This window comes from Daucus carota, chromosome 3, assembly GCF_001625215.2.
Source record: "Daucus carota subsp. sativus chromosome 3, DH1 v3.0, whole genome shotgun sequence".
Classification (NCBI taxonomy): Eukaryota; Viridiplantae; Streptophyta; class Magnoliopsida; order Apiales; family Apiaceae; genus Daucus; species Daucus carota.
This window is the reverse complement of record NC_030383.2, coordinates 51,949,755-51,971,243: the sequence shown is the minus strand read 5'-3', so window position 1 is coordinate 51,971,243 and position 21,489 is coordinate 51,949,755. Positions and strand designations below refer to the sequence as shown.

Sequence of the window (21,489 nt, the reverse complement as noted above, 5' to 3'; positions counted from 1 at the left end):
ATCAAATGAATATATGAATGATAAAATGACCAATATTCCCCTCGCTATTTTCTCTCACTCTTATATTACATACTATTACTTAAAAATATTATTAGAACGATACGCTTTTTCATTTTGTTTGTATGTCGTATGTTTTGTTATTTGCTTTGTTCATATATTGCACACCATTCTTTTATTTCTGTACGTGTGTTAGTGGTATGCCTTATATTCAAAAAGATTATAGATATGATAAATTTTCGGTGGGTTGATCGATATGGACTTATTTCACTATCAATATTCTTTCAAAGAGTTTCTTAAGATAATGAATCTTGAACTCATCAGAAGATCTTTTTGAGATACGGAATCTTGAACTTAATAAAATTGATCATCAATTGATAGGATTTAAAAATATGTTTTTTTTTTCCACCATTTTGTCCATTAATATAGTATTCTTCTAAACTAGCACCACCGTAGCCCATGCAAGATGCGGACATGTTCTTACACGTGAATGGATGTTGCTGATTTAGTTGTTGTCCGACAATGCAAATGATAGATGGTTTATTGTGGTATTAGATTTGGGTCCTTGTTGTACTGCGGTGAAAACATGTCTTTGATTGTTTAATCATTACAATAATTGTTAATGTAAGTTAGAAATAATAGTCTTTAAAATATTTTAAGCGAAGTGTTAAGTCTGCCTAACTCAATGAAATCACCGGTTTGCGAGTGTGAGAATGCTATTCTTCGGGGAAATTTAAGAAAAAACAATACTAATGTTATTTATAATCATTTTGCCTACAAGAATTTTATTTGTAAAAGATATGACTGATTGGATAAATAAAAACACCTAATTTGACTATTTCAAGCACCTAATCTAATAACTTCAAACACCTAAATTGAACAAATAATAATATCGTAATTCTCTTGTATTTATCACTGCCAATCAAATTATTTAAACCAATATTCTGACTTTACACTTGGGACGTTGGTCCTCTTGTTGAGAAGGCACATCACAAAGTACCGTATTGATATTATTCTTTCAGATATTCTGGATCTGTAGCCTCCAAAAAAATAGTTGTCTTAACTTTCTAGGTTGGATATCCGTTTGCCCTGAAAATTGAAACCTTAAATGGAACTTTCTAGATATGGGGTTGGAATGAGGAATCGGGTTAAGCTGGTATGAGTTTAAGGTATATATCTGATATCACGTGTTTGGTTGAGTGCTGAAATCAATATATACAATTTTTATAAAAAATAAGTTTTTAATTTTTATTAATTAAAAATATTAATAAAATTAATATTGTTATATATTTTTGCATTATTGAATTAATTTTGTATCAAACATTAGTATTTCATTACCTAAATAAAGACAAAAGAAAATCAAAAATGAATGCATCTTATACCTCCAACTCATACCCACCTCCCTAGCTTCTTGGGTATCAAAAACTCATACTTGGAGGTTTAAGGTATGAGTTTGAGATTTTATTTTTTTCAACCAAACACCAAATATGAGTTTAGAATGGACATACCCGTGAACCAAACACCCCTAATTGTATTAACTTACCATCTACCAACACCACTGGGAAGGTTTCAAAACACCACCGGGAAGGTTTAGAAGTAGGCATATGACGTACAAAAAGTTCACAATTTTTTTTTAATATTGATTATATATATTAATTATTATTTTATTAAAAAATTCAAATAAACAAACCTATTTCTTTCCAATAAATAATTATAGAACTTCAACATAAAATTCAAAAGAGAAATTAAAATTCATTTTTTAAACAATTTAAACCATCTTCGACCTTCATTTAAGTCCGCCAAATTATAAATAAATTTGTGAAACATGCAAAAAAACAATTCTGTTCGTCTTTATCCAAATGAATAGGTCAAACACTTTCAACCGTTCTGAGGACTTTGCATGGGAAGTTTATATGTGTTCCATCCAGACAGGGTCAAAACAGCATTTTGTCCAAAGTACCTGGAAAAGGAAGGGAGCCCCTGCTAGGAATGCAAGGCAGCCGGAAGTTTTATAAACAAAGTAGTTTAAAAATAATTAAAATATAAAAAATTCATTCGGTGAAAACAATAATGTTGCAAGATTTTATTCCTTACATGAAAATGGACATATCTGAAATAAGAAACAAAAAAGTGTGACAGCAATATAATTGAAAATACTGCATGCATAGATGTGATTGGCTTGAAGCCTCATACTCTGGCAATAGTTGTGCATAGATACTTGTGGGGAATGAGACAATAACTAAAGAGTACAGTTGTCTATGGTGAGATGATGAACTACACTATGCAAGATTGGTAGTGAGATAGATGTGCCAAGCTGCCAGCTGTCAGCTGCCTGTGTATTCAGTACTACTCCCTCCGTCTCTTTAATACTTTTCCCGTTTGCCTTTATCACGTTTGCCAACACGCACTTAGTAATCTAACAAGATCACTCATAACTATATTTGGTCTTATAAATTATGCGTAAATTAGTAATATGTCTCATGTCGTGAACAGTTCCAACATCTCAAATGAGAAAGTAAAAAGAACTAGAGGGAGTAGTGTTTATAAACTCCCCAATTGAATCATTTGTAAAACTTGAACAAGTTTGAATTCAATGGCAGGGTCTTCTTCTGTTACTCCAATCTTGAAAGATGAGTTGGATATAGTGATAGCCACAGTTAGAAATCTTGATTTCTTGGAAAAGTGGAGGCCTTTTTTCCAGCACTACCATTTGATCATTGTTCAAGATGGTGATCCTTCAAAAACCATTAAAGTGCCAGAAGGGTTTGATTATGAGTTGTATAATCGCGATGACATCAATAGAATTTTGGGTCCTAAAGCTTCTTGTATCTCTTTTAAAGATTCTGCTTGTAGGTGCTTTGGATTTATGGTTTCCAAGAAGAAATATGTGTACACCATTGATGATGATTGTTTTGTGAGTTGTTTCATTGACTACTACTGTTTGTTAATTTGTGTATGATTTATAGTTGGAAGTGTTGATTTTTGAGTTTTAGTTAAGAAGATGTGAGTTTGATTTGATTTGAGTTGTACTAATTCTTGTGGAACATTGATACATTGCAGTAACTAATTCATCATTCTAACTTGTGTGTTTCGATTAGTAATGTTAATGCAAATGCATCTAGTAAATTGGAAGATTTTGGTCTGCTCTTAAGTTGAACAGGAGACTCTGGTGTTGGCTGAAGTGTTTTATATTTATAGGTTGCCAAAGATCCATCTGGCAAGGAGATGAATGCAGTTGAGCAGCATATACAGAACCTGCTATCGCCATCAACTCCGTTTTTGTTCAATACTCTGTATGATCCTTACAGAGATGGTACTGATTTCGTCCGTGGATACCCCTTCAGTCTCCGGGAGGGTGTCCCTACTGCAGTTTCTCATGGTCTCTGGCTCAACATCCCCGATTATGATGCCCCCACTCAGCTAGTCAAGCCTCTGGAGAGGAACAATAGGTACATATCACACTTGTATTAGTATTAGTTTACACTTGACATATTTTTCTTCAATTCATGCAGTCCACATCTCCATTCTTCAGGTTTGTTGATGCAGTGATGACTGTTCCAAAGGGAACTCTGTTTCCGATGTGTGGGATGAATCTTGGATTTAACCGTGAGTTGATTGGACCTGCAATGTACCTGGGACTCATGGGTGATGGCCAACCAATTGGCCGCTACGATGACATGTGGGCTGGCTGGTGCACCAAGGTATACATTGTCTGGTGGACTTCCCTATGCTTGGCTTCTGTCTTGTTTAACTAGACTAAATTGATTCTTCTGCAGGTGATATGCGACCATTTAGGTTATGGGGTGAAAACAGGTCTTCCCTACGTCTGGCACACCAAAGCGAGCAGCCCTTTCGCCAACTTAAAAAAGGAGTACAAAGGCATATACTGGCAAGAAGAGCTGATCCCCTTTTTCCAGGCTGTTACACTACCAAAGGAATGCACCACAGTTAAAAAATGCTATCTTGAACTATCCAAGCAAGTCAGAGCAAAGCTGGGGAAAGTAGATGAATACTTCAACAAGCTAGCAGATGCTATGATAACATGGATCCAAGCTTGGGATGAGCTTAACCCATCTAAAGGAGAAGCAGGTCATTTGAATTAAGAGAGGGTGTTAGCATTTTATTTCAATAATTATATGACATGAATCATATTTCTTGATCCAACCACTCCTGTTATGCAACAATTTAACATCCTTGTATATTTTCTTTTGTTATGCAATGTTACTATTATCATAATTTAAAAAAGAAATCATTTTGATTGACTAATTTTTGTATCCTAACTTATAATTGTATTGTCAAAAATGAAAGGCAACAATGTGCCAAGTCTCTACATAAAGCTGGCTTTCCATTGGCAACAAGTCATGCTGCATAACCTATGCACTAGATACTAAACTATGAAGATTAATCAATCTCTAGGTTCATTGTTTGCTGAACAAAGCATTTCTGTTGAGGGGTTCTCATCAGTCCTTCCATCGACTCTTGGGGGTAAACATACTGCATATGCATATGTGAACGTCCCATTCCCAGGGCAGTGTATAACAGATGATGAAGTTCTCTTGTTTCTTTTAATCGAACAACTCGATTTGTACCATTTCTGGTGCTTAAAACTTCGCGATGAGCAGATTGCAGTAGTTGGAATCATCATTTCGATCATGAAGGATGCAACCAGTTGGAAGTGGGGGACAGTTACAAGCAACAATATGGGCGACACCAATAGCATGACATCCATGAAAACCAACCAGTTTTAGCTGTTTGTAGAGCTGCTGCCGGGCTCTTTGGCTCCTGCTCTTTTTTTGGTTGAGATGTAGATTGTGTTGGAGCCGGTGATGATCCTCTGTCTGACTTTACTGTAATGCCTCCTCTTAATGAATTATCTGCTCCACTTCATTCAGAGAAAATAAGAAAAAATTATTATCAGTTTTTTATCACACTCATAATTAGAAGAAAAAATGAGAAAGACGATAGTTACTCAATGTATCAAGTGAAGCATATGATAAGCTGAATGATACAGATATAGGCGGAAAGACACATTTACAGATACATAATGGTGAAATGGCAAAGTATGCTGAAACTTACGATGAAAAGGCGAAAGATTCTGTACTTGATCTATTATTAGTTGTACCCGCAACTGATCCATCAGATATAGAATTTTTACTTCTGTGATCTGCAGCCTCCCTGATGACTTCCTTCATGGTCTCAATAGCAACACCTAACTCAGCAGTTTTTCCGGAGTTACTTGTTGCCATATTAGGGGTCTGAGAGTAACTAAACATCTGACTAGACATAAAAGGTTCTGTAGTTGTGACCGGCTCTCCAGGTATTAATTCTAGATGGCTGGTTCCCGTTCCCAACCCCCCATTTGCAATTCCAAGATCTCCGGATTGCATTTCAAGTTCTCTGTTGATAAAGATAGTTTTAATGAAAGAATATGTGCATGAAACTAAAAGGAAGAGAATGAGAAAGCTGCATAAAGCTATTAATAAAACCTGCTAAATCCAAGCTCCTCAGATCTTAGCATAAATGAATCACCGTTTTTGATCATTTCCAGCTCTGCAGATTTAAGGCCTATCTCTCCAGATTTCCAGAAATCATCTGTTCTGAAACTCATATTACCCATCCGAATGCTAAACAGTGATTCATTAGAAGCACAACTCCAGTCTGGAGTGTTAGACATGCTTCTAGCAAATACAGAAGATGGTATTCTGTATTTGGATCCTGATGGCCTCTCCATCACTTGTGTGGGTGGTGATGTTGTCGGGGCATTTGAACCCAACTCAAGTGTAGAATCAGTTAATTCCGGGGACAGGGTAGATAATGCCACATAAGCGTTATATATTTCATGGTTCTCTTTGTCATCTCCAGAGTCTAAAGTAAAGAGTAGCATTTCATCATCAGGAGTTGATGCTGGCGACTCAGCAGTTGGTATTTCATGTTCATATCCAGTGTCCAAGTTAGAGTCTAAATTATCATTGCCTTCCACTTCAGTTTGAGATGGTGTAGTGGTGTTGTGAGGATGTTCAACTGGAGAGTCAGGTAAAGGAGAATGAGATAAGGAAGATGATGAGGTATCTAAGTTTTTGCTTGAGGTGACTGAATTGAGTTCATTAGCAGCAGCTATTGGAGAACTCTCTTCCAAATCACCATTTGTTCTTGTCTCATGCTCCGATACCTTAGGGGAAGATGCATGGTCTGATTCATTACTCGAAGTTCCCATGTCAAATCACCTGGAAAATCTGTTGCTACACAAGTTTGTGCAACAGCAGCTTACAGTTCAATCATATGCTCAAATGCTGAAATAGTTGCGCAAATAACAAGCCATTCTTCTAAAAGAAATTCAAAATCCTAGTGGAACTGTACTACATTCCGACATCTTAACATAACTTTGTGATTAGAGTCCAAAGCTTATGCACATGTTTTATGCATAACGACGTGTGATGTGCGTACCTACACTCGACATAGCACTAGTTCAACACTACATGATGATGATGATGATGATGATGGATGGGGGGAAGATGAAGACCATACTCCTAATGATGATGAAGATGTGGAAGATGACTATGGTGTACCTCCCGATCAATCCTTGAAGAATACTCAAGAGGGAGATGAAGATTTCATGCTTGATTAGTTTATTTTACTCATCTATTATGTTTTTATTTGCTTAGGGATGCTTAACTTTTGGTATTTGAACTTATTGTCTCTTTCCTATTTGAAATATTAAATGATGTGTTTTTATCTATATTATATAATCTTTACTATATATATATCACGACTTGACGACTTATTTCGACTAGTCGGGCGACTTGTCGACCAGTCGATTCCAAGGCATCCGGGCGCCGAGGCTCGACTTGTTGACTTAATAAGCATGATAACAAGTGAAACTTCCATTCCCAATTTAAGCTTCCATGCGCCGTTTGGTTGAGTTTAGGTATATTAAGTTAGGCCTTATTGTAATCAGACTCTAACTGTTCTGTGGACAAAAATACAAAATTTTCAATTTTCAAATGGACTTTTGTCTAAGCTTTTAGTCTCAATAACGGGGCAATGGCATTGCATAGTGTCAACCAAAGTCCCACGTCGAGAAGGCATGATACTCTAACCAATTTTGTTTTAGGCATGGAAATTTAATAATGTCATATCCTTTCCTATTCAACTGTAGGCATCTAAAGTTGATCTACTTAAAATTGTGTACGTCCCAAACTGCGGTTTCTGGTACAGACATTCCTTACAGCAAGGGGGTTTAAGGGCATATCAAACATCCTGGTACTTAAACCTTAACATGCAAACACGCTAAAGAGGGTCTCAATCATCAAAATATCCTCAAAATATACAAACAAGGCAAGTCCATAAAGAAATGGTAAATTATATATGCTGATGAGATGAAGAAATAAATGTATACATAAGGAAAAAAGGTTACCTGATTGGTTGGAAAGCCAACCAGCAGTCTCATCCCCGCCCTCCCCTGAATCTGCTGATAAATATCTGAGAAGCGGCAGAGAAGAAATTCAATTTTCAGAGAGAGAAAAAGATTACAGAGGGAAAAAAATGTGAGACAGGATTGAGAGAAGAGAGAGTGGAAAGAGGGTGGGAGGTTTGGCTAGGATTTAGGAGCTTAATATTTCTTAAAATAAACACCTGTAACTAAATACAAACTAATGATTTCATGATTTAAACTATGATTCTGTGTCGTCTTCTTCACCTTAATTTCACCTCTTTTCAAAAAAAAAAAAATCTAAGATCTCTTTAGTAAGGACCAATTGCATTTTATTAGTTATATTTTTGATGATTGCACAATACATCTCCTAACATGTTTCAACTCTGTATTATGAACCTTTCTGATCATTTTTAATATATTATTATTTAAATTAAAAGGGACAAATGGACATAAAAATTAATTAAAATGTATTATCTTAAGTCTCTTTTACCTTTTTAATTTAACAGAGTTAACATAGTGATACATCAAAATTGGCGAAAATATGTCAAAAGTCAAAAATGGTCATGTAAAAGGGGACATAGGGGGCCACCATAGTTAATCACAACAAAGCTCTAAATTTGACAATGTATTCGCTGACTATTAATGTACATACATCAACAACATTGCCCTTCAATGAGAGGACTAAATCATCTGGAGTTTGATAATGTACAAACTAATCATTCATGTGCCATCAACAAAAATTGCCCATGGGCCATGGCAACTCGGTTGAGAGCGGTAAATAAGATTGGGTTTTATGATGTGCACCTGAGCATTATGCTGCCCCAAAAATTGCCCTTAGCAAGTAAATTCAGAGCAGTATATCAGTGGCTGCTAATTTGATATCTTATTTGACCTGTTTGTGCCCATTGTTTTAACTTGAGGATGTAGAAATCTCAAGCCGAACAACTTCAGATGCAACAAAGTCTTTTATGCTGTGCTTAGAGGGGTCATAAACTTTGCTTTTGCGTATGGATTCAGCACATTTGTTGTAGCCTAAAATAAAAGCAGCATCCTTTATCCTCTCAAGCTCAGTGTTGCCATTTTTCAACTGCTTATGATTTTCGCTGATGTTCAAGGAACTTGAAGGAGGCTTTTGGGTACCAGTGTCACCCTTCTTGCTGACCATGCTGCCAACCTGACCCTCCAAATTCTTTTTTGCCAACACTTCAATAATTGAACTGTAGAACATTGGGCCTGCTGGGTCGAACAGAGCTTTTTCTTTAGATAGAACTGCAAACAAAGAAAATAAGTGTTACGTGTGGAGCAGTCAGCAGAGTACATGTCAAAAGACAGCAAAAAATATCAAGAAGACTCGGACTAGACCAGAGTATCAAGTGGGAGAAACAAGAGGACCAAAGGGAGTTTAAGGTGAAGAAACGGATCAGATACAATAATATTTCTGCTTGCAAAACAGTTTTTCTGCTAAATACTAACTTGGAAACTGTTAATGCACAATTGCACATCTTAGAACTACTAATCTGGTTATCAAGTCAGAAGTGCACATAACAAAGAGCATCAACAATAGCAAGCTTTCACGTATTAATTATATTAGTAATAAAATATATGGCACGCCACCTCAAAAAATAGCCCAAGAAAGTATTCAAGACAAGAATGGCAGGTGCAAGATGCCTCGAGGGTCAAAGGCTATTGCAAAACATAGCAGGAGAGGCGTCATTACCAGTTGGGATGGTGTTAGTGGAGTCGGGGACATTATCCAAGTCCCTACAATTTTTAGCTGGAGGGGGTAGTAGCATATTTTCTTGCTGATTGTCCGTAGGGTCATGCATGGGATCCAGCAAAAGTTTCTTATATCTTAAGCCCTTCTCTTTTGCCTTGTTGACACACTTATTGTAACCATTAACCTCTGCATCTAAAAGAGCATTGTTAAACCTATCTTCCTGGTGTTGAAGTTCCGTCTCTAATTCCAAAATTTTCCTTTTCAAGCATGCTTTTTCACGACTGGATTTTAACCGCTGCATGTACTTCTCTTGTCTTGCTTGTTCAACTAATCTCTCGGCTCTCTCACAATTTATCATTTCCAACTTCAACTTTTTTTGGGCTTCTTCCAGGTCTCGAGTCAACTTTGTTATTTTGGCACTAGATTCGGCTGCATCTTGTGAATTCTTTTCCTGGAGACCTTTGGTACGAGCTACAAGCTGCAAAACAAGTTAAAAGCGGGTATTACACAAGCGAAAGAAACACACCTTACTCACTTACTGCCACAATTAATTGCGAAAAAGACCTTAGCTGCTGAACTAAGCAGCATTTCAGAAGCTTCATCTGTATGAAAAGAAGTGACATCTACATATGAAGTGGACGCCTTGTTAAGCTCAGCAGAAGCTTTCCGGGCCTCGACTGTGTGAGGATCCTCAAAACCAGCATTCTGTTTATCAATTCTTCTCCTTTTGGAAACATTAGTAGTTGGGGACACTGCACAAGAAAGAACAAATCAGCAAACTGATTCTGGTAAACAAACAAATTTGACATACAATGTGAATTCTAAATCAAAAAGAAGTTATGAATGAATTGGTAAATTAGATGAATGATCAAGAATAAGTACCCTGGTTAACCCGTTCAAAACCCCCCAAACAAAAACTGCAACTTACTTGTCAGATGCTCAAGTCGGCCGAAAAAGTAACAACCAAATGTTTTTGCTGCTAAACAAATTTTTCTTTTTTGAATTCAGAAGTACTTTTGTCATTTAAGCCTTCAAGTGGGCCCCCTGTTCAATGTAAAATGGGTGGTATACTCTGTATTTTAAATTCATAATTTATCTTTATCCGGAAAATATATACAGAGTATGTTACAAACTATTAAATACATATTTAAATGTCAATTATTATTTTTAAAAATATAAATAGGTTTATAGGTGCCGAAAATGGATCCAAGGCGGACTTTGACCCCATCTCGACAAGGCCTAAGTGAGCCCGACAAAGCCTAAGTGAGCCCTAGTGGACGGGTGAGGGTAAAGTATTGACTATTCAACTTATCTAGAACTTTCTGGATCCTATCCGGAACATTAGTAAAATTTGAATAGACCTGAAGCGGATTGAATGGGGTCGGGAGTGAGTCCCGGGTGAGTGATACATTTAGAGAATGGGTAATATCATATAGTCCAGTCCTAATTTCTTTCATTCGTATTCCCATTTAGTGGTTTGTCTTTCATCGTTAGCGCCCCCGTCTCTCTATATATATATGCACTTAACGCAAGATACGAGGAATCTGGATTACATTTGACAAATAATCACTAAAACAATACATGCAAGTCCCGAGTTAACCAAACATCCATACATCTTCAAACTAGCAACTATACATATCGTACACACGAATCAAACAAGAAAATCTAAAAATACGATTAATATCACATAAACAAACATTCATACAACTTTAAACTAGTAACTACACATATTGTACACACAAATCAAACAAGAAAACCTAGAAATACGCTTAATATCAAGCAGGGTCCGACGTAAACAATGCCCGTCATGTCCCCCTCAGAATCAAGCAGGGTCCAAGGTACTATGTAAGCACATCAATACATGCAGATCAAATTAAGCTGGCATTTACAATGCTTTGGAAGAAGCTTCCTTAATATAAGAAATGGCTTCCTCCTTAGAGAGCCGCTTACTTTCTGTCAGCCCTTTAACCAATGTATTTGCATATTCTTCGCAAGGTTCACAAAGTGGAAGCTTCCCAGTTTTAAAGAGCTCTATGTCAGAAACAGGGCACCTAAATAAATACCAAGGAGTTACCAACTGTTAAAGTTATAGATAACTTGTGGATGATATGATGTTGAATAGTAATGTGCTTACGTCATTGTAAGTATTGGAATATCTTTTTCCTTCCCCAAGTAAACTACATTATGGTACCAGCCCGTCTGCACATGAAGCATCTATGGTTATGCACAGTAGACAATATGACTGCAATAATAGACTGTATGACTGCAACAAGACGCTGGGTAGCAAACTAAGTCATTCACTAACAGTTTATTAAACTGGAATAATTTAAAGATGTATTTTCTTATCTAATTCATTGCAACTGTTACTAAGGGATGGGGATCTACAGTGATACGGCGGGTGCTCCGTCTTTAAGGGAAAACACAAAAAGCAAAATTTTGTCAACCCTGCTTTGTAAACTTGTTCTTAATACCATCTCTCACAGCAAGTGTCATGGACTGATCCAACAAAGCAATATATAAAAATTTTACAAATTATGCTCTCCACTTCAGGCAAATTGGACATTTAAGATTTTCCCATAATATTGGCAAACAAGATGAAATTGCAATATATGTTTCCTACACGGTAGCAGCGGCACAGATGAGGGTATGATCCCACGGTAAAAATGAGAAAGAGAGAATAAAAAAATGCCTTGTTATTAGAGATGTCGGTTATGATTGGGCTACATAACTAGCATAGCATTTTGTTAAAACACGGTATTGTGGATTTCAGGTGACTACATGGAAGTTTGATACCTCAGATTAGATGTCATTCTGTTGAGTGATTAAAATTTTTGTGCTTATGCAGTTCTTTTTTATGTATTTAAGATTTTTTGTTTGTAGAGTACTATCTTTAGTTCATTGCTATGGAAGTATGTATAGAATATACCAATTACCACACAAGATGTTCATCAGTCATCACACATCAAATTTTTAATGCATACCTTTAGTGCTTCCACAGGAAAGAACTGGTTGTCTGTAATTGTATGCAAATCACTTATATCAAATAGAGGGGAAGTTGTGTCAATGCTTGAAGTGTTCTCTTGAAGCAAAACATCATTGAACTGCTCAAGCCTGTAAAGAAGTTGCACGCACTGGAGTCAACCCAACCGTTCACATCAACTTAAAATAGAATGAGACTAACAACTCTGCGTGATTCCTAAAAATTTCATTTTCGATAATAGTTCAAGCATACAGTTTTAAGCAAATATGTATTACACATTTTGATAGTAGATACTTGCCAAGATGTGTGATAATATTGTGGAAGTAACACTAAAAGTCGTATGAATCACTTACGTAATTTTATACAAACACATATGAGTTTCATCGCCTTCAGTGCTTCTAGGGTGTAGAAAAGCAACTCCTCCAGGGCCCCAAGTACTAGTACAATCATGACCAAAGAATAAACGGTGTGGGACAGTCTTCCACACAGTTTCTTTTGGGTGCCTTGTGTCCATCGATCCTGAACATTTCTTTCGCATGCCTTCAGTCTATGTTTCAGCAATGTGCAAGAGGATCATGGAAACGGAAAATAAAATCAAAAAATGTTGGACTGTAGAACCCTAGATTTAATCAAGTAATGAATATTATTAAGCTTAATTATTTGCCATAACCGCTTCTGAATCCAAAACTGATATTCAATTATTTGCCATAACTGCTTCTGAATCCAAAACCAATATTATTGCTAATAGATTACTGACAGAATTATAGAAAATAAACTGAACTAGATACACATACAATTGAAGTATTCTTGTGGGTCTCTGGATACCATTTGTGCATTGAATAGGGGTCAAGTTGTGTGCCTCCTACCCTCACACCCTGCTCTCCGAGCAGGATAAGTGAGTACGTTAACTTACCTTTACAAGTTTTTAAATGGGAATTTATAGCATGCTTTCTAAGAGCATGCTTAATTTTTATTGGATGCAGTAGACTATTATATTGGTAAAGCAATGACAGTAGTTGTTTGCTGATTCTTTTGACCAGTAACAGCATAGGAAAGAGGCTTCAAGGAGGTGTGTCACCTACTTTCAAAAGTCATAAAAGAATAGTACCGAAGCCAGTCAAGGACCAGTTTTAAGCGTGCAGCTTAAATACTTTACCTGTCCACCTTCAATATAGCAGAGGAACCTTGATATGCTCATGTTGGATCCAAATGTAGCATACCAGACATCAACCTGTGAAAGCTTTGATCTCCAAGGAGGAGGAGCAGAGCTCAAATTATCTGAAAATTATAAAAAACTCAGAAGGAAACCAAATATTAATTGTCTATGTAAATGAATTATAATTTGTTTTAGTTACCTAGAACTTGCTCATTAACTTTGAGCTTCAGCAGGGGTTCAATGACATCCTCAACAACTTTTTCATTTTCCACCGACAATACTCTACGCAAATCATCATCATACTCATCTTCGGAGTCAGAGCTTTGAAACTAGCAGAAAAATTAAATTATCAAACATACTGGTGAACTTCAGAGCAAGACAGCGCATGTAGCAGTTTAATGGAAGGCAAAATATGCCAAAAAGAAATAAGGCTTTTCCATCAGGCAATGATAACAAAATAAAAGTCTAGAAACACGACATTAATAATAGCATCTGCAAATTAGTGTCTAAGGGTATTTTAATCCAGTAAATAGCTTAATATGTAGGAAACAATGGAGAACAATACCTGAACTTGAGGTGCTTTCCTGCTGTTCAATTTTTCAGGCAATTTCTCAGCAAGTATTGGCCAGTATGGAGATAATTCCTTACGAACCTGAAGACAATTGCGATCTCAATATAAAAATTTAGACATATCAGATGCATTGGAACAATATTATAAACCCTTATTTGAAGTTAGTTTGTCAATCCAGATTTAGTTTGGTCAGAATTATCAGAATAGTTATGAGCAGTCACGATGATCAATATGTAATCACAGAGATCTGAAAACTACAGAGATAGTAGTGTACCAAGTTTATCACTCCCCATGTCGAGTCGAATGGATAATCCTTGAGAGTTCTAGTGATATTTTTCTCCTCTAGCAGCACCTCTACACAAGCAAGTACAGAATTTGCTATTGAATTAAGGTTGTATCCTCCTTCTAGTGCCATGACAATCCTTCCCCCAGCAAATCCCATTAACTGAATAAAGCATCCTCACACACATTGTTCTTATTAGTAAATTAATACATATCATCAAAAGATTGACAAATCCAAAAGGCAGAAAAACAGATGATACAGCAAAAGTAAAAGTTAATGGATCCACAATGTCCTCACCGAATGAAATATCAAGTTGAGCACATTTATCAGAGATCTTGTTAAAATACTTTAACATAATTGTGGAATTTTTTTTAGAAAAAAAGAAGCCAACAACTTCAGAAAGTAGGAAGGAGAGAACCCAAAATTTTAAACTGTATCTAAGTGTAACAAGTGATGTAACTAGATAGAAGACATAAAGCCACTTTATTGCTGACCTTTTCCAACATGACAGAAAAGCCGGATGGTGTAACACAACATCCACCAAGAGGATCATCGATGGCTGTACCAATCATAGTATACACTAATTAGAACATGGAGCAAAGCTTGACAAAATTACTAGTTGAAGAGGGAAAATGTAATTTTAAGATCTATCTAGCACAGAACTAGTGGCCTATTTATTAAAGTGTAATTAAGTATTGGTCTAAGATGTTGATACATGCCAACTCATATTAAAAATCTAGGTCAAAAAGTTGTCAATGAAAGCATGAACTTACTACTTGTGCTAAACAATTATAGTTTTGTTACAAGTTCCTTATATAAAAAATTAAAATTATCAGTAACATAAGACTAAAGAACAATGCTTTTTACATTACAACAATGTTTCTTTATAATTAATGGTTGCAAACAATAATTAGTGGAGCCTCTCCCTCCCTCCCCTCTCTCTCCCCCTCCCAATGCATTATTCTCCCTCTTGTCAAGCTACACCATCAAGGCATAGAGAAAGACAACATTTCTTTAAAATACTTATTCAATTTTGTTGTTTTACCAGGTGATCTCCTCTATCAGCAAATGAAGAAGATTGGGTGTGGCTTTGGTTTTATTTTTCGTGACACATTAATTTATTGTTGTGTTGGTCATGTGCCAGGGTCTGTGAGAGAAGGTATAACTTAGGTGCTCGAGTAGTGACACTAATATGGCAATATCTAACTGGCAAACACATGATAACCAAATACATACATAACTAATATTATCTTATCTAACTGGCAAACTCATGATAACCAACTACATACATAACTGATATTATCTTCTGAAGATCCAGCTTTTAATATTTACAATGATTGACAATTAACGAACAAGCATAGAACTACAAAAGCCATTACTGTATTGTAATGTAAAATTTTAGGCAGTATATCTCCAACAAGTGACTATAAAGATTGTTTAACAAATGTAAAGACAAATGATTAAATAATAATTTATTGGACACGGAGTGTAGTTTTACTAAACTAACCAGCATCAAATCCTGCAGAGACTATAACCAGGTCAGGATTAAATTCCTTGGCTACTGGAATCAGTATATGATCCCAAACTGCCAAATAGTCAGCATCCCCACACCGAGCATTCTCCCAGGGAACGTTAATATTGAATCCAGCACCTGGACCTTCTCCTGTCATTATATAAGAGCCATCATCTCCAGCTGGATAGAAGTTCCCAAACTCGTGCCTGTAATAGACAATATAATGGAACAAAAATTGAGAAATGGATTAGATGTAAAAAATGAACATAATTCATTAAGATTATCTATAGATATATAATGAAAACGTTTGGAATGGAAGGTTTATATAAATGACTATATCAGAGCGTGCTTACATATTCTGTCACATGGTCAATATAAGCAATAACTAAGTTAAATCTTCAAATATATTCAGTTCCAACGCATTTTTATAGTCACGTTCATCTTCAACTGCATTCTGCAATGTGAGCTTTCCATATATATATATATATATATATATATATATATATATATATATATATATACATATATATATATATACATATATATATATATATACATATATATATATATATATCAGATATAGTTTTTTACGGAACTTAGCATTTTGTTTAGAGATACAAAAGTTTAAGTTCTGTAGTTCTTCCATCTAGCTTGATTTAATTGGTCAAAAATTTAACCCCAATAGATAAGTAGTTAAGTACTACACCTACCCGAACAAAATAGTCCACTTTGTGTCACTAAAATCCCTAATTATAGTTACAGCTCAAATGATTTGATAGTTATCATATGATGATATTAGATTATGATCTTGATATTCTAGCACTGTTTCTGAATTTGCAAAATTAGAATGATCTCTATCTGAAAGAATAAAAAACAGATGAATTGATGAACATAGTTCTCCGTACAGCCTAAACCACATGGAATCAGAATATTTCATATTTTTATTGCTGAGACTTGAGAGAGAATAAAAGAAATATTCAGAATCGTATAAGTTATCTTTGCATCACAAGAGCATGCAAGATACATTTGAATTATCCAATTTCAAAGTACAGAATATATACTCTCTCTAGACACTTGCAGGCCAACAAAGGACCTCTTAAGTTCTTAACAGTAACACACTATAAAGAAGAAATACTACATCAATTATGCAAATTGATGCTAGAGATATTCAACCAAAAACAGATAGTGGTGGGGAATAAATAAAGCACTAATCACTATTAAGAACATATGTATAACAAGGTACCGGTGCACGGAGAAAAATAGCACTCGAGGATCCTTCCAAAACATTTTTTGAGTCCCGTTTCCATGATGAACATCCCAATCGACAATCAATATTTTCTTAATTCCCAACTCCGGCTGCAACACATAGTCATGCATGCTTAAAGAGTAAATACAAAATTACTGCATTCATAAACATTGATCATAAAAATGACTTACGAGGATCACTCACCTTTGTATCCAACAAGAACCTTGTTGTGATTCCCACATTATTGTATAAGCAAAATCCCATAGGCTGATGTTCTTCTGCGTGATGTCCAGGAGGTCTAACTATGGCAAAGGCAGAGTTCAATTCACCCTTGACAACTTTTTCAGCAACCTAAGGTAGCAAAGATTTGTCATTACACATTTAGAATTATAACCAAAACAAACTACTATGTATTTAAGCAGAAGTTTGGGCCTATTATAATTTTGTAAGTACGTAACGGAGCAAACCAAATTTAAAAAATCTTGATCAACACTATTAGAAATGATTGTTGCTCGTCTAATTTGATTGTAAAGTGTAGTGGCCAAAGTGCTAAAATGTCATAGTGCAAATGTAATAGAAACCAAGAATAATGTAGAGACTGTATGCACAGCTGTTCCAGTTTACCTCAATGACAGAGCCTGCAGCTAGATATGCAGCTTCTGATGAACCTTCATTAAAATAGATTGAATTAAATCTTGTAGCAATCCTGTTTCTTTGGGAAGCCAGTTTTTTGGAGCTAATATTCTTGATCAAATCAATGTGCTTCTCGGAGTGAACCAAAGCCAAGTACTTATCATCTGCTTCTTTTGCATCTACAATCACGCATCTGGATAATAATATGTAACAACATCACATATAATGTCCATGCTAAATTAAAATGACAGCGGAGAATGTACCATCTAATTTCTAAATAAACATTAGGCTTGGCTCAATTCATTAAAGACACACATAGGATAGGTAGTCAGAACAGTCCATACAAAATTAAGAACTTAAAACATAAATGGTCATATAACAATTCTCAAATTTACAGTACTAGAATAAACTCTTTAACAGTAATCTACCACTTATAACAGAAATATCTTGGGAAAACTTTGATAGCTTCAAAATCATAATTTAAGTATACCTTGGGCTTCATCAGTTTGTGATATGGGCTCATTTGACTTATCTTAAACAAAGGATCTTGTAGCCTCAGAGTTATCATAGTAAAATATATTTTTTTAACAGTTTTAATCCTTCTGGATACTTCAAATGATAATATGTATTACACTATTGCCAAATTTATGAGAAAGAAAAAGAAATAGAGGAAGTTACATGTAAAATTGTGTGTCTGAGACAAATCACAAGCTTAACAAATTCAGGATAAGTCACCCTATTTCTTACAATTGAATGATTCACTTAAGTTGATACTTATCAAGTGAAAATAAAATAAACTAAATATTAAACTTATTCTAACAACAAGCTACTTCTAAGATGTAATATTAGAGTAAACTCTCATATAGTTATCTACGAATTGAAATAGTGTAAATAGGAATATTTCAAATGAACTTTGGTAGATCCTAGATTAAGGCTCAAGTATACAAAAGGCTATTATTGTTTGTGACTTTAGGCCCATATGGCTTAATAAAAAAGGAATCGTTCGTTCAAAGTTACTAAAGCAATTGGTTCTTTTTCCAACAGCTTTTGATCTGTTTAAAAGTTTCAATTAATAATATATAGCTAAAGTTATAAAAACAATATAGAATATTTACTAAAAGTCACATGTGGTGAGGTTAATTTTAATATTGCTCGAGGCAAACTTCATACTTGGAATAATAGAACAATTCACTAAAATAAGTATATTCATCCTTCTATTTAGGAAAGCAGTTTACATCCAATGAAATTCACAGATTTTCATTTTATAACAATATTACTTGAAATTCATCTTGTATTATATGTGTTACATGTTTTACCTAAAAAAAACACACATTGATATAACTTCTGTCACTTCTGTTTAACAAAACTTCTTTTAGTTCTTCTGTTATTGTCTTTAAATTTAGAAACACATTACTAAGAAATTAAAAGAACCTCAAGGCAAAATATACATAAGGCTTCTATAGTTTGTGAATTGAGGTCCATTTGGCTTAATAAAAAAGGAATCGTTCGTTCAAAATTACTAAAGTAATTGTTTTTTTTCTAAACGCGTTTGATCTGTTTGAAAAGTTCAATTGATAATATATAGCTAAAGTTTAAAAAGCAATATAGAAATTTTACTAAAAGTCGCATGTGGTGAAATTAATGATATTGATATTGCTTGAGGCAAACTACATACTTAGAATAATAGAAAAATTCACTAATATAAGTATATTTAATCCTTCTATTTAGAAAAGCAGTTTACATCCAATGGGATTCGCAGATTTTTATTTTGTAACAAAATTACTTGAAATTTATTTTGTATTATATGTGTTACATGTTTTACCTAAACGACAAAGATTGAACTTCTTTCACTTTTGTTTAACAACACTTCTTTTGTTATCATCTTTAAATTTTGAAACACATTACTAATATATTAAAAGAACCTCAAGGCAAAAAATTTAACACTAAAAGAAATGAGTTGGGTACTTTAAATTATTTTTAATGATCATATGAAGATTTATGGTGTACACAAATGCAAAATTAGAGCCAAATAAGCAAAAATGTGTAACCATTATGTTAGTTTTGTAGTTGTCACTTAATACTTGCTGGAACATTGGAACTAATACTAGTAATTATTAATATATGTAGTTGAGAATTAAACCCTTGACCTTTATGTTCATTATTCAAACATCGCCCCTTCATAAAAAATATTTATTGTATTCCCTATTTACATTTTTTAGATTTTAAAATGTCAAGAAAACCCACATGTATGGATATAAGACCAATCCAACATGCATGAGCTCCTAACCAAAATCGAGTCCTCAATCCCAATGGTGTCCTCGATTTTAAAAAAGAAAACAAGTTAGGATCCTCCTCTAATTCCTTATATAACAAACCTCAAGTCATTACTTATGTTGTTTTTCTCCATCTGAAAGACATAATCCCTCAGTTTTGTTTTATAGGTTGCTTTGAATTTTGACGCACATGTTTAGGTACTTTGATCATATAGTAAAAATTGTTATTTTTGTTAACTAAAAGTTTGACTACATCTTTTTCGCAAAATTGTTATTTATAAATTTTTATTTTGCTAACGAAAAATTTGACTATATTTTATTCACGAAAACTATTTAAAAACAATAACTTTTGTTATACGATCAAAAGACTAGCAAGTCTAACAATGTCCTAAAATAATGTTCTAAACTCAAATTAAGGCATTTGAAAAGATAAGTGCTCCAACAAGGTCCATGCCTTAAAATACTAGGACATCCAACAAGTAAGGCACTAAACATTTTCAAAATGATTTTTATCAAAAAAATAAAAAATCACCTCCCACATTAAACATATCTCTCTCCTCCCATCTTTTCCATTTCTTCCAATAGTAATTCAAATATATTATTATTTAATAATAAGGCACGATCATAAGACATGTTGATAGAGTTTATACACCAAAATAATGTCTAAAATCACTAGGATACTAGGCACTTACCGGGACACTCTAAAATTCTAAGAATGTGTTCCAAAAGACAATGTGTCCAATAAAAAACGGAGGGAGTTTATAGGGTTGAAATATAACGCAGCAAATAAGGAAACCTTTGTGGTGGTTTACACACAATAAACTGTTCAGAACCAGAAATGATCTGATCTCTAAATACATATAATTGGCATGTTCCACTGAAAATTATACCAACTAATAACCCATACAAAAAATAAATCATCCATTACAGTCCTACAAATAAGCGTGGCACACTAAAATACTTCATTTCATTTAATCCCCAACATATATTAACTTGAATTAAAAAAAAAAAAAAGATAAAAACTTTATGAAATCACAGTACAAAAAACAAAAGAAACCTGTTATGAATCCCAGCAGACTGAAGCTTGTCCCAAATGGAGCGGATCCTGGAGGGGTTCTCAGGATGGTAGTAGGGGTTAAAATGCTTGCACATCCTCTCATCATAAACTAAGCCCACCCGACGCCGACCCGACCCGCTTTCCATGGGAGAATTGGGTGAGTTTCAAATTTCAAAATACAAGAGAAAAGGCAGCTCTGCTACTGCCACTCCCGCTTCTTCTTGTTTACTTTCAAGACTGTGGGGGGAATTCACCAACACACAACCACTGCTTTTATACCGTACTAGCTACTTCTACTTTTATGGACGGGAATTAAAGTAATGGAGTAACTTTTTTATGGAATAGTACTTTTTTGTGAGAAAATCTTCGGGATTTTTTTTGTCAGTACTTGTGAAGGATTTTACGGCGTATTCCATGAGGTTTTAATGGATATTTAGTTTATGGATTTTGATAAATTGTATGTGATTTTGATTTTGTGCGGAATCTTGATAAAATGTCGCAGAGTTGATATAGATTTTTTTGTATTTAAGAATAATGTTTCAAAATCTCATTGATTTTTGTGGTATTTCAAAAAACTTACGATACAGAGAAAATTGCCACAAAATCCATCATTTTATAAAACCTAAAAAAA

General features: G+C 34.6%; 4 protein-coding genes across 6 annotated transcripts; 1 reads left to right on the top strand and 3 right to left on the bottom strand.

The window, feature by feature from the left end:
* The first annotated feature begins 2,214 nt into the window (after positions 1–2,214).
* LOC108214973 (UDP-arabinopyranose mutase 3) lies at positions 2,215–4,263 on the top strand. 2 transcript variants are annotated; one of them, XM_064089331.1, is made up of 4 exons: positions 2,215–2,340; positions 3,196–3,446; positions 3,530–3,698; positions 3,774–4,263. In XM_064089331.1, the coding sequence occupies exons 1-4, from the start codon at positions 2,302–2,304 to the stop codon at positions 4,098–4,100; spliced, it is 786 nt and encodes a 261-aa protein (XP_063945401.1). In that variant the 5' UTR covers positions 2,215–2,301; the 3' UTR covers positions 4,101–4,263. The 2 variants fall into 2 exon arrangements, with proteins under 2 accessions (XP_063945401.1, XP_017242744.1); XM_017387255.2 differs by lacking the exon at positions 2,215–2,340 and adding an exon at positions 2,473–2,911.
* LOC108214972 (uncharacterized) lies at positions 4,232–8,303 on the bottom strand. The gene is made up of 5 exons (XM_017387254.2): positions 8,234–8,303; positions 7,412–7,476; positions 5,484–6,236; positions 5,074–5,394; positions 4,232–4,879 (listed from the first exon to the last, which is right to left on the bottom strand). Exons 3-5 carry the CDS (start codon positions 6,209–6,211, stop codon positions 4,684–4,686), a joined length of 1,245 nt encoding a protein of 414 aa, XP_017242743.1. The 5' UTR covers positions 6,212–6,236; positions 7,412–7,476; positions 8,234–8,303; the 3' UTR covers positions 4,232–4,683.
* LOC135151307 (uncharacterized) lies at positions 7,991–10,673 on the bottom strand. Of its 2 annotated transcripts, none has more exons than XM_064089332.1 (4): positions 10,075–10,673; positions 9,711–9,898; positions 9,147–9,624; positions 7,991–8,698 (listed from the first exon to the last, which is right to left on the bottom strand). In XM_064089332.1, coding segments are annotated over exons 1-4 (1,026 nt in total). In that variant the 5' UTR covers positions 10,076–10,673; the 3' UTR covers positions 7,991–8,339. The 2 variants fall into 2 exon arrangements, with proteins under 2 accessions (XP_063945402.1, XP_063945403.1); XM_064089333.1 differs by having other exon boundaries at positions 10,029–10,126.
* Positions 10,674–10,797: 124 nt separating this feature from the next.
* LOC108214971 (histone deacetylase 5) lies at positions 10,798–21,239 on the bottom strand. The gene is made up of 14 exons (XM_017387253.2): positions 20,859–21,239; positions 17,520–17,721; positions 17,100–17,246; positions 16,893–17,005; positions 15,644–15,855; positions 14,631–14,695; positions 14,128–14,298; positions 13,848–13,934; positions 13,482–13,611; positions 13,283–13,404; positions 12,480–12,673; positions 12,128–12,257; positions 11,281–11,345; positions 10,798–11,197 (listed from the first exon to the last, which is right to left on the bottom strand). The coding sequence occupies exons 1-14, from the start codon at positions 21,002–21,004 to the stop codon at positions 11,032–11,034; spliced, it is 1,950 nt and encodes a 649-aa protein (XP_017242742.1). The 5' UTR covers positions 21,005–21,239; the 3' UTR covers positions 10,798–11,031.
* Between the last annotated feature and the right edge of the window lie 250 nt (positions 21,240–21,489).

Coding starts and splice junctions, on each gene's coding strand:
- LOC108214973 (XM_017387255.2), top strand. CDS start 2,591: ATGGCAGGGTCTTCTTCTGTTACTCCAATCTTGAAAGATGAGTTGGAT. Junction 2,912..3,195: donor CCATTGATGATGATTGTTTT/GTGAGTTGTTTC, acceptor TTATATTTATAG/GTTGCCAAAGATCCATCTGG. Junction 3,447..3,529: donor CCTCTGGAGAGGAACAATAG/GTACATATCACA, acceptor TCCATTCTTCAG/GTTTGTTGATGCAGTGATGA.
- LOC108214972 (XM_017387254.2), bottom strand. CDS start 6,211: ATGGGAACTTCGAGTAATGAATCAGACCATGCATCTTCCCCTAAGGTA. Junction 5,395..5,483: donor GAGGAGCTTGGATTTAGCAG/GTTTTATTAATA, acceptor CTTTATCAACAG/AGAACTTGAAATGCAATCCG. Junction 4,880..5,073: donor GAATCTTTCGCCTTTTCATC/GTAAGTTTCAGC, acceptor CTCTGAATGAAG/TGGAGCAGATAATTCATTAA.
- LOC135151307 (XM_064089332.1), bottom strand. Junction 9,625..9,710: donor TGCTTAGTTCAGCAGCTAAG/GTCTTTTTCGCA, acceptor CTTGTTTTGCAG/CTTGTAGCTCGTACCAAAGG. Junction 8,699..9,146: donor CACTAACACCATCCCAACTG/GTAATGACGCCT, acceptor CTTTGTTTGCAG/TTCTATCTAAAGAAAAAGCT.
- LOC108214971 (XM_017387253.2), bottom strand. CDS start 21,004: ATGGAAAGCGGGTCGGGTCGGCGTCGGGTGGGCTTAGTTTATGATGAG. Junction 13,935..14,127: donor CATGGGGAGTGATAAACTTG/GTACACTACTAT, acceptor AATTGTCTTCAG/GTTCGTAAGGAATTATCTCC. Junction 12,258..12,479: donor ATGTGTTTGTATAAAATTAC/GTAAGTGATTCA, acceptor ACTTCTTTACAG/GCTTGAGCAGTTCAATGATG.